At 49.4% G+C, this 14,992-nt stretch overlaps 1 protein-coding gene across 6 annotated transcripts in view; it reads left to right on the top strand.

Moving 5' to 3' along the window:
* The window catches only part of MAPKAP1 (mitogen-activated protein kinase associated protein 1), a 233,883-nt gene extending 218,911 nt beyond the window's left edge, over nucleotides 1-14,972 (top strand). For 5 of the 6 annotated variants that reach the window (XM_027556277.1, XM_027556273.1, XM_027556274.1 and 2 more), the window contains 2 exons: nucleotides 8,739-8,836; nucleotides 13,425-14,972. In XM_027556277.1, the coding sequence (XP_027412078.1) occupies nucleotides 8,739-8,836; nucleotides 13,425-13,550 (224 nt within the window). In that variant the 3' untranslated portion in view covers nucleotides 13,551-14,972. The remainder of the gene's footprint in view (nucleotides 1-8,738; nucleotides 8,837-13,424) is intronic. The other variant, XM_027556275.1, reaches the window with a different exon arrangement.
* The last annotated feature ends 20 nt before the right edge of the window (nucleotides 14,973-14,992 follow it).

The raw sequence follows: 14,992 nt of genomic DNA, 5'->3' as shown, positions 1-14,992 counted from the left end.
ACAGAGGTTCGTGACATTGTACAGGAGACAGGGATTAAGACCATCCCCATGGAAAAGAAATGCAAAAAAGCAAAATGGCTGTCTGAGGAGGCCTTACAAATAGCTGTGAAAAGAAGAGAAGGGAAAAACAAAGGAGAAAAGGAAAAATATTCCCATCTGAATGCAGAGTTCCAAAGAATAGCAAGGAGAGATAAAAAAAAGCCTTCCTCAGCAATCAATGCAAAGAAATAGAGGAAAACAACAGAATGGGAAAGATTAGAGCTCTCTTCAAGAAAATTAGAGATACCAAGGGAACATTTCATGCAAAGATGGGCTCAATAAAGGACGGAAATGGTAGGGACCTAACAGAAGCAGAAGATATTAAGAAGTGGCAAGAACACACAGAAGAACTGTACAAAAAAGATCTTCACAACCCAGATAATCATGATGGTGTGATCACTCACCTAGAGCCAGACATCCTGGAATGTGGAGTCAAGTGGGCCTTAGAAAGCATCACTATGAACAAAGGTAGTGGAGGTGATGGAATTCCTGGAGCTATTTCAAATGGAGCTGTATCATTTGGAGCTATTTCAAATCCAGAAAGATGATGCTGTGAAAGTGCTGCACTCAATATGCCAGCAAATTTGGAAAACTCCGCAGTGGCCACAGGACTGGAAAAGATCAGTTTTCACTCCAATCCCAGAGAAAGGCAATGCAAAGAATGCTCAAACTACCGCACAATTGCACTCATCTCACCTGCCAATAAAGTAATGCTCAAAATTCTCCAAGCCAGGCTTCGGCAATACGTGAACCATGAACTTCCAGATGTTCAAGCTGGTTTTAGAAAAGGCAGAGGAACCAGAGATCAAATTGCCAACATCCACTGGATCATGGAAAAAGCAAGAGAGTTCCAGAAAAATATCTATTTCTTTTATTGACTATGCCAAAGCCTTTGACTGTGTGGATCACAAGAAACTGTGGAGAATTCTGAAAGAGTTGGGAATACCAGACCATCTGACCTGTCTCTGAGAAACCTGTATGCAAGTCAGGAAACAACAGTTAGAACTGGACATGGAACAACAGACTGGTTCCAAATAGGAAAAGGAGTATCTCAAGGCTGTATGTTGTCACCCTGCTTATTTAACTTCTATGCAGAGTACATCATGAGAAACGCTGGACTGGAAGAAGCACAAGCTGGAATCAAGATTGCCGGGAGAAATATCAATAACCTCAGATATGCAGGATATGACACCACCTTTATGGCAGACAGTGAAGAGGAACTAAAAAGCCTCTTGATGAAAGTGAAGGAGGAGAGTGAAAAAATTGGCTTAAAGCTCAACATTCAGAAAACGAAGATCATGGCATCTGCTCTAATCTTTCCTATTCTGTTGTTTTCCTCTATTTCTTTGCATTGATTGCTGAGGAAGGCTTTTTTTTATAGCTTCCTTATGCTGTAATGGCATCTGGTCCCATCACTTCATGGGAAATAGATGGGGAAACAGTGGAAACAGTGGCTGACTTTATTTTTGGGGGCTCCAAAATCACTGCAGATGGTGAGTGCAGCCATGAAATTAAAAGACGCTTACTCCTTGGAAGGAAAGTTATGACCAACCTAGATAGCATATTCAAAAACAGAGACATTACTTTGCCAACAAAGGTCCGTCTAGTCAAGACTATTGTTTTTCCAGTAGTCATGTATGGATGTGAGAGTTGGACTGTGAAGAAAGCTAAGCACCGAAAAATTGATGCTTTTGAAGTGTGGTGTTGGAGAAGACTCTTGAGAGTCCCTTGGACTGCAAGGAGATCCAACCAGTCCATCCTAAAGGAGATCAGTCCTGGGTGTTCATTGGATGGACTGATGCTAAAGCTGAAACTCCAATACTTTGGCCACCTCATGCGAAGAGTTGACTCATTGGAAAAGACCCAATGCTGGAAAGGATTGGGGGCAGGAGGAGAGGGGGACGACAGAGGATGAGATGGCTGGATGGCATCACCGACTCGATGGACGTGGGTTTGGGTAGACTCTGGAAGTTGGTGATGGACAGGGAGGCCCGGCGTGCTGCGATTCACGGGGTCGCGAAGAGTCGGACATGACTGAGTGACTGAACTGAACTGAATCTAGGGTCTCAAAAATCATCTAAGAAGCTTGGACTTTATTCTGAATACAGTAGGAAAAGAAACACTGGAGAGTTGTAGTCCACCAGGCTCCTCTGTGCATGGGATTCTCCAGGCGAGAATACTAAAATGGATTGCCATGCCCTCCTCCAGGGGATCTTTCCGACCCAAGGATCGAACCCACATCTCTTATGTATCCTGTATTGGCAGGCGGGTTCTTTACCACTAACAGCACCTGGAAAGCACCATCAACATCTGGGTAGTAATTAAAACCCGATGAGCAAACCTGACAGAGGAGAAATGGAATTAGAAGTGATGAGAGTCAAGGACAGGACACTGGGGAAGACCATCATTTAAGAGAGAGAGGAAGGACAAGACGGCCACAAAGGAATATAAGAAACGGATTGACTGGAGAAGTCAGCTGAAGAATCAATTGACTGTGGCTTCATGGGAAGAGAGGACTTCAAGAGAAGTATCAGATACAGTTGAGGAGCCAAGCAAAATAGAAGCCAAGAATTATCAACTGGATCTCTCATAGAGGTCGTAGTGACCTTAGCAAGAGTGTTTTCAGTAAATTAGAGGAAGGAGGAAAATATCATTGCCATGGGAGTTTTTATAATCAGCTTTAATTATGATTACAGGAGCGAGCCAAAGGGGTGGGGGGGGGCGGTGAATAACTCAGGCAAAAGTGTAAGTGGATCACTCTGTCCTGCTCCAGAGGTCAAGGAGCTCATTCCAGTTACTGGGGCCTCTGCCACTATAGGGGGCTCGGAAAGGAGCACCACCCTTGTGGGTTCAATTAAACTGAACTGAAGCTCATATGGGCAGCTGGGCATGCTACTTGCAGTGGAGGGTTTTCAGCCCAGAGACCAAAGCATCCCAGGCCATCCGTTTCCCTCAAAAAATCCAATGAGAGCTTTCCACCCACTTCTAGGCCTGAGGGACCAGAAAAGGTCAGACCCTGAAAACCCACTTCTTAAAAGTATCTGTGTCTGATGTAAAGGAATTCAGAAACAATCCAGGAGGGCAGAGATGTCCTTCATAGCCTTACCTATAATACTGTCAATATTGTAAGTAACTTAAATGCCCAGCACAAAGATGGTAGCATGAGCCATGGCACATACCTACTTAATGGAATAAAAGGCAGCCACTGAAACATATGGTTGTGGAGATGATGTCAACAAGGAAAAGGCTATCATAAAATGTTAACAGCAGAAATTATCCCCCAATTCTGGTATACCGTCTGACTACAATTGTGTAGAAACAGACATGAGGATGATTGGAAAAGAGATCTTGCCTGTCACTGTGCCGGTGTTTGTATTATGGAGGTCAAGGGTGGAAGTTTTTCCTCTGTCTTCTCAACGTCTCATGATTTTAAAATATATTTTATATTTTTTAATTTAAAAAGAAAAAAAATTCAAATTTACTTTTGGCTTTCCTGGCAAGCGATGGCCCCTGGAGGGTTTTGGACACAGGTGGGCTGCCGACTCGATTTGGAAGTCCCACTCTGACCCGTCATTGACGGCCACAGTCAGTGCCCACAGGTCGTTTAGAAGGGAGCCTCCTCTCAAACCACAATCTCAGGTCCCTTGGCAGTGGAGATCTGGGGCCCTTCTTTCAGCAGGAGTGTGTAAACTGCTGGCCCTCTGCTTCAGCTGTCCCATCTGTGACAACAGCAGCTTTTTCTGAATGGCCACTCCCCTCCATTGACCAGAAGAACCTGTTTTTCAACACAGCCTTTTGTTTAAGTTAAAACTCATAATGCCGATGATAAATTACAGCACAAAAGCTCAAAGATCTTGGTTTCTGACATCTGTGCTGCTAATTAGTTTCTGTTCAGTGTTACGTTCCATCTTCTCTGTTTTCCTTTGGAAAAAAAAAAAATACGTAAATGTAAATACATTTTCACATATCCAGACTTTCATTTCAATATTCAGAAGCAGACATATAGTTTCAGTGCCCTGAGCAAATCTGGATATGCGGCCAGGGATTGGATACTTCATTTTATATTCCATTATATTGCATTTTTATTCCTACAGCTCTGAAAGCAAGTCTGCTCAAAGAAGGCCCAATTAAAAACCAGATCTTCAAAATAATGAGGATTTTAGCTTCAAATACCAGTTCCATCACAGTTGTAACAATGATGGTCACTACCCGCCTTGAGCGCCCACTGCATCTGAGCACCATGTGAGGTGTCACGGGTGCTCCTCCCAGGCAGACCTGGGCTCTGGGGGCAGTGCCTCCCGCGGTCTCAGCACTGCAACTCAGCACACCTGGGTTTCTTCCCAAGTCTCTGCCCAGCGCTCACATTTTCCCCCTCTGCATCCCAGGCTTTTGTTATGCTTTAATTTCCAAACAATTTAACAACCCAAGCAAAATCTTTTGGACTAATTGAATATCAGGCTTTGTGTTCTCTTTTACGGCATTACTGATACCCAGGCATGCCTCAGAGGCGTTGCAAATTGGGTTCCAGGCTAACCATAGTAAAGCAAGTCAAAAGCAAGTCACGCACATTTTGGGGGGTTCCCCAATGCATATAAAAGTTACATCTACACTATATGTAGTCTGTTAAGTGTGCAATAGTAACATTATGTCTAAGAAAATAATTTATATACCTTAATTTTAAGATACTTTATTGTTGAAAAATGCTCACCATCATGACAGTGCTCGGTTGCCACTAACCTTCAATTTGTTTAAAAAAAAAAAAAAATGCAGTATCTGCAAACCACAGTAAAGGAAATAACCGTGTAACACCATCATTCTTCCTCAGCTGGCGTGTGTACAGTTTGCCCCTATGGCTCATTCCTTCCCTGTGAGAGCTGCTCATTTTCGTTGAGTTTCCAAGAGTAACCTGCCCACCTCTTGTTCCCTGTCACATCCCAGGACATGGAAGGCTGCAGCCGAGGAGGGCACTTGAGCCCTCTTGCCCATTTACCTGAGGTGAGCCTCGAGCCGCCCGAGGCTGAGGAGGGTTTGGTAACAGACTTCTGTCACTTTGTGTCTCTGTTCTGTTCAGTCAGTGTTGAAATGCCAGTGATTCCATCTACCCAGACAGCACTGGTGGAAATTTACCACGCAGCATAAACTGCTCATGGTTACTGATAGATTCATTTCCAGAACTAGGTCAGTTAACTTGTTTCACTTTAATCTGTGGGCTTTGGATTGGGTGAAATTATACAAGTGTGAATTCTGCTTATTAACTATTCTATTGTAAAAGCATTTCCAAGTCCTGCCACAGTTCCTTCTCTACGGTTCTCAAGTTGATCCCTTTCTCGGCATCCTTTTTGCCCCCGTCCAGCTCAAAACCGAGTGAGTATGCTCCTACCTAGAGGACTGTGGCAGTTGGTCCCCCAGCCTCTAGGCCCTGGGGAGTCAGGGTGAATGCCCCAAAGCACAATTTGACCATTTACTGCCCAACTTAGAGCCCACTAGTGGCTCCCTCCCCAGCCCTTCAGTCTGCCCTGTGTCCCATCACCTCCTGCCTGTCCACTGCTCGGAGCGCCATCTGGAAGGCCTGCTGCCTTTTGTCCTGTAGGTTGCTCTGTCCTTACCCTGTTAAATCCTTCTCCACTCCACCTCTACCCAGCTGACCCCCCTTCCTCCTCTAGGACGACTCAGACATGCGTCAGCTTCTGTAGGAAACTGCCGCTGATGGCCCTTCTGCCTCCAGGCCAGCCCGCTCCCCTGGGGTCTCCCTGCCATCTCCCTGTGATCCCCTTCCTCATCCTGCTCATTGTCCTTGTCTCTCAGTGTTCCTGGTGTCCATCCCTTTGGCCCGGGCACTCGCCTGTGCTCCTGGCAGGATCTGAATGAGTCAACCTGCCCTTCTGGCCACCCAGCAGCACAGGGATCCCTGGAGCAAGGGGAAGAGCCGCAGAGTGAAAACTCTCATGGAACGCCTCGACCACATGCTCCAGGGCTCCAACAGGGCTGACAGCGTGATTCCAGGTTAACTCGAGCTCACCGCCCCCCGAGTCCTCCCACTGAGCAGGAAGGGGCTGTCTGCGGGGATGTCCCCCAACCCCCTAACGCAGTTGTTGGCTCTGTAAGAGTCCCTTGAGGGCCGACTTGAATTCTGATGCGGGCTCCCCAGATAGCGTTCTCTGTATCCTCCTCCCTCGGTGATGGGAATGTTTTCCCGGAAAGTCCGAGGCTTCAGCCACGTGGGGTGCACTCTTCATCACTCCCACTTGCTTCCCTCTTCCTTGGGGGTCTGGAAAGAGCACTGGGGACAGACAAGGGACGCTCACAGCCTCCGATCTCAGCACGTTTGTAGCCTCCTGACCCAAATATGCTCCCGTCCCAGAGACTTGCCATGGGACGATAGTTTGCTTTTGCCCTGTGACTGGTGTGTAGGTGAACCACAGGCCTCTTTCCGTGAGCCCATATGATCCCAGGGGACAGTGTGGAGGTTTCCATCAGAGGCCCGAGGCCCCTGCAGACCGCGTGTCACATGTGCCGTGTGTGGGTCTGGCTCTTCCTGAAGAGCGCCTGCCAGACAGGTTTTTAATAGTGTCTCAGTTGTTCAGGCAAAACACGCTCTAGTGACTGGAGGTGTTGGTTTTGTTTTGTCAGTGACGAGTGGGAGCAGGTGGGATAGACAGTCCGTGAGATCACTTATCAGAGTGGTCAGTGAACCCCGAAGCTCCGGGTCCACGGGTCTCCCTAAGACCTTCTGGTTCTTTGCAGCCCCAGGCGCTGGAGTCTGTGTCTGTCATGGCCAGGTGTCAGCAGCAAGGCCTCCTGGAGGGGGCGTCTCTGTTTGTCCTTCACAGCCCTGTGACCTTCATAGACATCTCTGCTCGGTCACAGCATGGCCATCAGAGAGATCCGCATTGTTCTAACATGGCCGTATCACCACCGAGACTCAGATGGTTCCGAGCTGAATCCTGTGAGATCAGGAATACACACGCACGCACCCTGACATACAGATACACCCTCTTAACATGAGATCCACTTCTCAGAAACAGGTAATTTATACATTCACAAAATGATGAACTTTCAGCTAAGAATTCTAACATTTCAGTACCACGATTGAGAACCAGGCTACATTTGTCAAGTGACCGAAAGCGAGGTTTTTCAGAAATTATTAGCTAGGTTTTTCAATATTGAATTTATAGTCACGGTGAGTATATCACCGTGATGTTTCCAGGATAAAATACCGGCACTTTCACTTTTCTGGCCCCAGACATTCAGCATATATCAGTTTATTTGGGGAGATCTGAAGAATTAGCTACTGTAAATAAAGTTTCCAAGAAGGTTTCTCCGGGAAAGAGGTGAACTTACAGTAATATGGGTGATATATTATTAATTAATAACTATGACCAGCCACTGCTTCAATTAAAAGGACAGCGGATGAGAACGCCTAATAGGATATGCTGAATCTTAGTCTCAGGAGCACCAAAGTCTGCAGAGCAGACGGGGGGAGCGTTGTTTCTGAGGCTGGTTAGCAGGAGGCCTCTGGGACCGAGGTGTCACCAGCTGCCCCTTGGTCTGGGAATGTTTGCTGAGCTGTGACTGCACATCTCTCTGGAGCAATGCTCCTTTGGTTGCCAGAAGCGGAAACCCACTTCAGAACAGCTCAAGGAGAAAGAGGACTTTCTGGGAGGGCCACAGGGGTCTCCCAGAACCCAAGGACAGCATGCCCTGATGGCCAGGGAGAGTGTCACGTGGGGCTGACACAGGCAGGCGCCTGGAGGAGGGAATCTGATTGGCACGTCTGGCCCCAAGGACAGCCACGGGGGTGTGGACATGGCTGCAGGTGGTGTGACACATAGGCGGGCTTCTCTGACGGCCGAGCACTGTGTGGGAAGACGTCTAGGAATGTGTCCCATGGAGGTGCGGGTTGAGCTGGAGGGCCAGCATGGGCAGGTCTTTTAGAGACAAGTTAACAAGCGAGGACATCCCCGGTGTGGACAGGTGGGTGTGTGCGGTGCCCCGGGCTGGGCTGTGGCACCAGAGGGTGTTGGAGTGCAATGAGGCCAGACCAGGAAGCAGTCCCAGCAATGACAGGGTTACCCTGAGGGTGGTAGGAAAGGGGTGCGGAAGAATTCAGATCTCTGGGGGTTCGAGTGTTCAGAGGATCCGGCCTCCCAAGGTCAGTCTGCTGTGTGAGGCGGCAGCTTTCAGAGCAGCCTCTCTGTGTACTCCTCTACCCCCAGCCCACCCATCCTCCCAGGAAATGACCAGAGGCCTTGGGAGCAGCCTCCACACGGGAGGGGTCACACGACCCGGACTCCCCGCCCTCAGGAGCCGGCCCTGGAGACCCTCGTAATTGCGTTACTATCGGCCTTTCCCCTTCCTGTTGCTCATTTATTTGACTTTAAGCACAGTTATTTTATTTTTAGAGGAATAATTTGGAGTTAATTGGCCTTCTGCCTTAAAAAATACCACCATTTCCATGTGATGATCGTGTGGGAGTAGTTCCATAGAACCTTGCACCCACGCTCTCTCCATGGAGCGGGACCTGACTCTCCCCCCACCCCTCAGCCTCTGATGACGAGGTGAACCGCTCCAGGAAGAGTGGCTGCTGGGCAGCCTCCACCTGCTGTCCCAGGAACTGGACAATGAAAGGAGAATCTGGGGGGCCGCCCCCGAGGTGATCTGCCAGAGCCCCTCACTCCACCTGTTCTCTCTCCCTGCAGGTCACGCAATATTTAAACTCACGTATCTAAGCAATCACGACTATAAACACCTCTACTTCGAATCTGACGCCGCTACCGTCAATGAAATCGTGCTCAAGGTGAGTGTTCCTTCTTGGCCCAGGCCCGGGGTGTGCAGGGCTGCACGCTCCCCCCCTCGCACCCCCGTCCCACAGCACTGATGAGGCTCCCGGGCCAGTTCTGCAGAGACGCTGCGCTGGCTTACAGGTCGCCCGGCTGTTGCGCACCCAGGCCTGGGCCACATCGTAAGTCAGCTGCTCTGCGCTGAGGGGCTCCCACCCCTCCAGTGTGTGACTCTGGCCAGTCATATCACCTCTCTGGGCCTCTGTTTCTCCTCCTGTAAAATGGGGATCATGTTAGCTACCCTGCTCCACCCCACCAAAGGGCTGCTAGAGAGAATATTAAATGAGATGCGGTGAGCCTACCTAGCTAAGTGATCATTCATTTTCCTTTTAAGAGTAGACATCATCAAGTATTAATAATAGTAGTACAAGTACTAAGATCTACTGAAGGGTCCAAAGTGCAGGATCTGAGCCAGGCACTTGACCTGTCCCCTCTCAAGGAGCCTTCACACCTCGGTGAGGTAGTGATATAAAATCATTCCCATTCCCTGGATGAAAACCGAGGCTCAGGGGAAAACACTCAGCCAGGATTGGGACTTGGCAGAACCGCAGCCTGACCCCAGGTTTGGGGGATTCTAGAACCTGTGCTCCTAAGGCCCCAGGTGTGCATGGCATTCAGGAATTTAAACAGGAGATTTCGGTGAAATGAATTGTTTCACAGAAACATTTTGAGTTTACAAAAGATTTTCAAAAGTGGTAGATGAGAATTAAAAGGATAAAGCTGCCAGGAGGAGAATTTAGAGCCGAGACAAGAGTATTGTAACCAGTTGGATGGAAAGCAGAGGATTTGTAGACTACCCCAGGTCAGAGCCCATCAGAATAGCCAGCGGGCGGTGCCTGCCTGGAGTGCTTGAAACCAGTGATCTAAGAGTTACCTGCCCACGTCCCCAGGCCACCCAGGGAGCTCATGCCACACTCAGGGGCCAGGTAGAGAAATACTCCCATTACCCCGTCAGGGCTGGCCTTTTTTTTTATAGCCAACATTAAAATATTCAAGACTTGAGAAGGATTCTAGTAAAATTATAATCCTGTATTTGACATCAAAATAATTTTCACAACAGCAGATTGATGACAGAAACACAGGTTTATGACTTCAGTGCGAGACTGCGGAAGAACAAGTGCAGAGAAATCATTTTCCAGGACCAAATGCTCCCTGGAAGCAGATGCTTTTCTGCAAAATCCCCGAGGCCTAGCGCCTTCCCTAAATTGTCTGTTTTCATATGAAAATGCTTGTAGAAATATTGCATCGTGCTCGAGTCTCCAGGAGAGTCCCAGCCTGATTTACTTAGAGAAGCTAATGGTCGCGATCCTGATGGAAGATTAAATTTCACATTTCCAATCTCTGATTTCTAAAGCAATTTAAATACTTATCCTGATCTGCCACTGCCAGTGTTTTCGTGGGGCTTTGCACCGATACTCAGTGACTGTGGCCCCACTTGGTGGAAATGCTTCCGTCAGAGTTCTTCTCAAGTTGGTCATAGACACCAGTAGTGTATGTGGTGGTTCTAGAATTAAGGAGTTTCACAGAAAACAAGAGCTTTAGACTGAAACTGAAAGGAGGAAACAAGGATGAGAGGCTGATGTCAGACCATTACAAATAGGCAGCTTGCTATCAAATTATTTTTATCTCATTGTCTTTTTCCCCATGGGACCCATTTATTGAGCACCAACTGTCTACAAGACCTTTGATGTACATGATCTCATTTCATTCTCACAACTGCCCTGCCCCATGTAGACATTATTGTGTATGTGTGTGAGCTCAGTTGTGTCGGACTCTTTGCAGTCTCATGCACTCTAACCCGCCAGGCTTCTCTGTCCATGGGGTTTCCCAAACAAAAATACTGGAGTGGGTTGCCATTTCCTACTCCAGGGGATCGTCCTGACCCAGGGATCGAACCTGTGTCTCTTGTGTCTCCTGCCTTGGCAGGTGGATTCTTTACCACTGTGCCACCTGGGAAGCCTGTGGACACTAATACCCCCACTTTATAGATGAAAATATAGAGGCCCAAGGCTCCAGAGTGCACAGAGGTAGCGCACAGCTGAGCAGTCCCAGACTCCCCCACCCCCACCCCACCTGAGATAGAGTTGAGCTAAGCCACGTGTGGTCCCTAATTCTGCAGGCTTCGAGATGAATCTCAGAGGAATCATTGGTCTCTTCAGGTTGGGTTCTTCTCATGATCGAGTGATGGAGGCTGTGATTTTATTGACCATGAAAACTCCCTATATTTTTATGCCTTAAGCTGTAAAATGCATTGAAAGTGAAACACTCTATAGTGCATAAAATTGTGCAAGTTTTAAGCCACAGCATATTAACCAGCTAATGGCAGACCAAAGGGCGTTTTTATCTTTTGATTATTACATTAATCTTCCATTAAAATTATCTATGTGATTATCACAAAGCATTGAAGATAATAAATTTAGGAAATACTTGGCCTGTTAAGGATCATTTTTAAATGCTCTTGTCAAGTTACATGTGCCAAAAATACACTGAAAACAGTAGGCTGGCTGATTGTGCAAACAACTGAATCCAAAGATTGCTCTTATTAAGCATGATAAAGCCCCTTCTTTCCATGCATCGTCTGTGGTGTCCCACGTCATCACCCGGCCCTGCCGGCCTCATGATTTATTGCTCTCAGCTGGTAACTTGGCGAGGCAGCGGGCCGAGCGTGTCAAGCCTTCTGTACTCAGACACCAGCCCTTAACGCCTGCTGCTGGCGACTATCAGAGCAGAAAGTTTGCCGTGACAGAGCCCCAGCCCCACACGAGCCAGGCCGTCTGAACTGCTCCCCACCCCCAGCACCTCCGTTCTTCCTCGATCAGCAGAGGCCTCTCCCCTCGGGGCAGGACACGTGGCCCCCAATGTAGAATCAACAGAAGGGGTGGCTCAGTTCTCTAGCCAGGAGTATTCAGGTTTCTTAACTTTCAGATCTTTGAGGTTGGAGAGAAACGGTGTTGGTTCACAGACAGGCCCAGCCAGAGGGCTGCTGGGGCAGTAGGACAAGGGGAGTCTGAGGAGGTGAGGGGATGGGGGGCTCTGAGAAGGTGGGGAGCCAGAGAACTGATTCAGGTTCTAACCCAAATTCTTACAAGCTCCGTAACCTCAAGTAAACGGCATTACCATTCTGAGCCTCGGTTTTCTCCTCTGTACAGTGGGGATAACAATAGCAGCCACCTCCTCCTAAGGCCGTTGTTGTTGTTTAGTCGCTAAGTCATGACCGACTCTTCGCGGCCCCATGGACTGCAGCACGCCAGGCCTCCCTGTCCCGCACCATCTCCTGGAGTTTGCCCAGGTCCACGTTCATTGAATCGGTGATGCCATTCAGCCACCTCATCCTCTGCCAGCCTCTTCTCCTAATGCTGTTGTGAGGGTTAAATGAGGTCATCCTTGAAAAGTGCTCCAGTCACTGCTGCTGCCCTGTGCCCCTGCCCAGCCAGGGGCTCACCCTCGCACCGGGCGCAGGTCTGATCACAGCACTGCTGCCCTTCCCTGGCTCCTCCCTGCCTCACTGTGTCTGGCCCCTCAGCTTCTGAATGGCCGTGAACACCCCCTTGCTGTGTCCCACTGTTGTGCCTCGATGCATGCTGGTTCTCCCTATCCCTTGTACACCCCAAACTCCTATTTATCCCTCAAACCCCAGCTCCTTTATCCCCTTGCCCCACATGTTCCCATTAGTTACTGTCCCCGTTCCTTTTTGCTCCTTCTGTATCTGTTGTCACGCTTGTTCTGTTGGTCACTCACTAGGCTGTGAGCTCCTTGGGTCAGGAACCAAGTCTTAATTTTCCCTCTGCAACGTGAGCCAAGCATGGGACGAGGCTCAGACAGGACAGGAACTCAGTGCCAGAGGTGATGGTGGCAGTGGCCACCCAGCATGGGGGGATCTGAAAAGAGCCCAGGAGACCTCAGGGGTAGCAGCAAGGTTGACACTTGGGAGGCAGCCCAGCTGTGCCCCTGCCCAGGGTTCCCACGGTGCCTGTGCCAACTTTGCCCGTGACCTCTTGGTAACCCAGGGCATCTCGGTCCCCTTCTCTGAGCCTCACTTTACTTTTTATCAAATGAGCCACAGCTAGTGGGGCGCTTTTGAGCTTGGAAGTACCCCAACTGCTGGGAGGCTGAACACAGAGCCTTATTTTGGTTTGGTTTTCATCCCTGTGATGTCTTGTCTTTCAGGCAAGCTAAGCGGGGCTCGGGGAAGTTGTGTGTGAGCCCAGGGCCGCACAGCAGGCGGGGACAGAACCAGGGAGGTTCTGGGAGGCAGCACATGGTAAGGAGGGAACTCAGGCTCAGGAATCAGAAAAGCTGCACCAGAGACTCAAAGGCCTGCACAGCCACGTGTCTTCTTCAGACCTGTTCCCCATCGTGCAGTGGGCTTCGAGCCCACCCTTCAGGGTCGTGGTGATGACCAGACTCTGTGCTCAGGGGAGCACCGGACCCAGGGGAGCACCGGACCCAGGGGCTGCCCAGCCCAGGGCCGGGCTCTTCCCTCGCTCGTCCTGGGTGAGCAGAGGGTGGCTGGAAGTGACTGGGCTGTGTCCTCTTGCTTTCTAGGTTAACTACATACTGGAATCGCGAGCAAGCACTGCCCGGGCTGACTATTTCGCTCAAAAACAAAGAAAACTGAACAGACGTACAAGCTTCAGCTTCCAGAAGGAAAAGAAATCAGGGCAGCAGTGACGGCGTTCTCCAGCTTCAGTCTGCTGCCGGAGCTCAGAGCTGCCTGCTGGGCCAGGTGGCTCTCGCCCATCCTGTGCCCTGCGGTCCTCGGGGGGGCCAGGCTCCCGGCTCACGGGGACAGGGCTGGTGGGCTCCAGGGGAAGGGGGGGCACCCCCTCGGACAGAGCTGGGGACGTTTCCACGGGACCGAAGCCTGAGTGACAGCGGCTTCGACGAGCAGTGCCCGGGGCCGGACGACACGGCACGGAGCCATGAGAGGCTCCGCCATCTTCACTGCCTGATGGCCCCGCGCGAGGATGTACATAGCTGCGCCCAGACGTGTCCTTGCAGCTTGATCAAATTTCCTAAAACAAGCAAAGAACAAAAGTGTACATTTCTGTTTTTTTTTCTTCTTCCTTTTAATAAACTCTTTATCATGGTTGGTATGACGGACCATTCTTTGGGGCAGGATTGATTATGTTATTCTCTTTAAAATCTGCTCCCCATATTGAACAGGCAGATTGGAAAAGCTATGGCTCGATTTTTCAGAAGAAATGTTTAGGGTTTAGTCAATAGTTTTAACTATGCCATTTGTTTAAATGAGCGTGTTGCTCTGAGGATAGCATCTTACTGAAGTTCGGGAGGGGACGTAGTGATGTGTGTCCAGGGCTGCGCCACCCACCCCTTCAGAAGCCTTCTCTCCTCAGCTTCTCCAGCACCTCTGACTTCAGGAAGGCAGGGCTGCGCGTCAAGCTCGGGGCGCGGGGAAACGGGGGTCACGCCGAGCTGCTGTTTCCTCAGTAGCCAGGCTGAGTTTGAGCCGACGGTCAGACCCGCACGTGGGCTTGCCCTGGACTCTGAAGACTCTTCTCTCTTCACAATGCCTGCCCCCTGGTCTCAGCGGCAGGAAAGCCACTGCTTTCACTTCATTGGAGGCCTCGGTGTGGGGGAGCTGCTGCCAGAGGTCCCACTCCCGGGGGTGGGGGCAAGGGAACGGGCGTCTGCTGACACCCACCTCTCAGGCCAGCCTGCTGCCTCGGTGGTCCCTCCCAGGGTGACGTCCGTTCGCTCAGTCCCCAGCCAGGGTGGCAGGACCGAGGTTTCACCGAGGAACTGCATTTCAAAAATATTTTTTTTTAACTGTCGAACAGGAAGCGACATGGCTGAAACAGCCTCTGACATTCGAGGGTCCATTTGCACAGGGGCGTCCTAGTGAATTCCGCCTTCATTCTGATATTTGTTCAGCCAACAGAAGCACCCTTTTCTAATGTCTTCCATTGCTACCCACCCCAGAAACAAAAGAAATATTATTTGTAGCTTGCTATCTGTATTTGAATTTTTAGCAATTTTATATTTAGATATCTTTGAAAAATATAAATGACTAATTTGGTCATTAAATCTTGTGACATATTCAATATTAAAATAAAAGTCATAAACACCTTCTTCTGCGTATTGCTTTGAAT

The sequence above is a fragment of the Bos indicus x Bos taurus genome, chromosome 11 (genome assembly GCF_003369695.1).
Source record: "Bos indicus x Bos taurus breed Angus x Brahman F1 hybrid chromosome 11, Bos_hybrid_MaternalHap_v2.0, whole genome shotgun sequence".
Lineage (NCBI taxonomy): Eukaryota > Metazoa > Chordata > Mammalia > Artiodactyla > Bovidae > Bos > Bos indicus x Bos taurus.
This window is presented reverse-complemented; position numbering and strand designations above follow the sequence as displayed.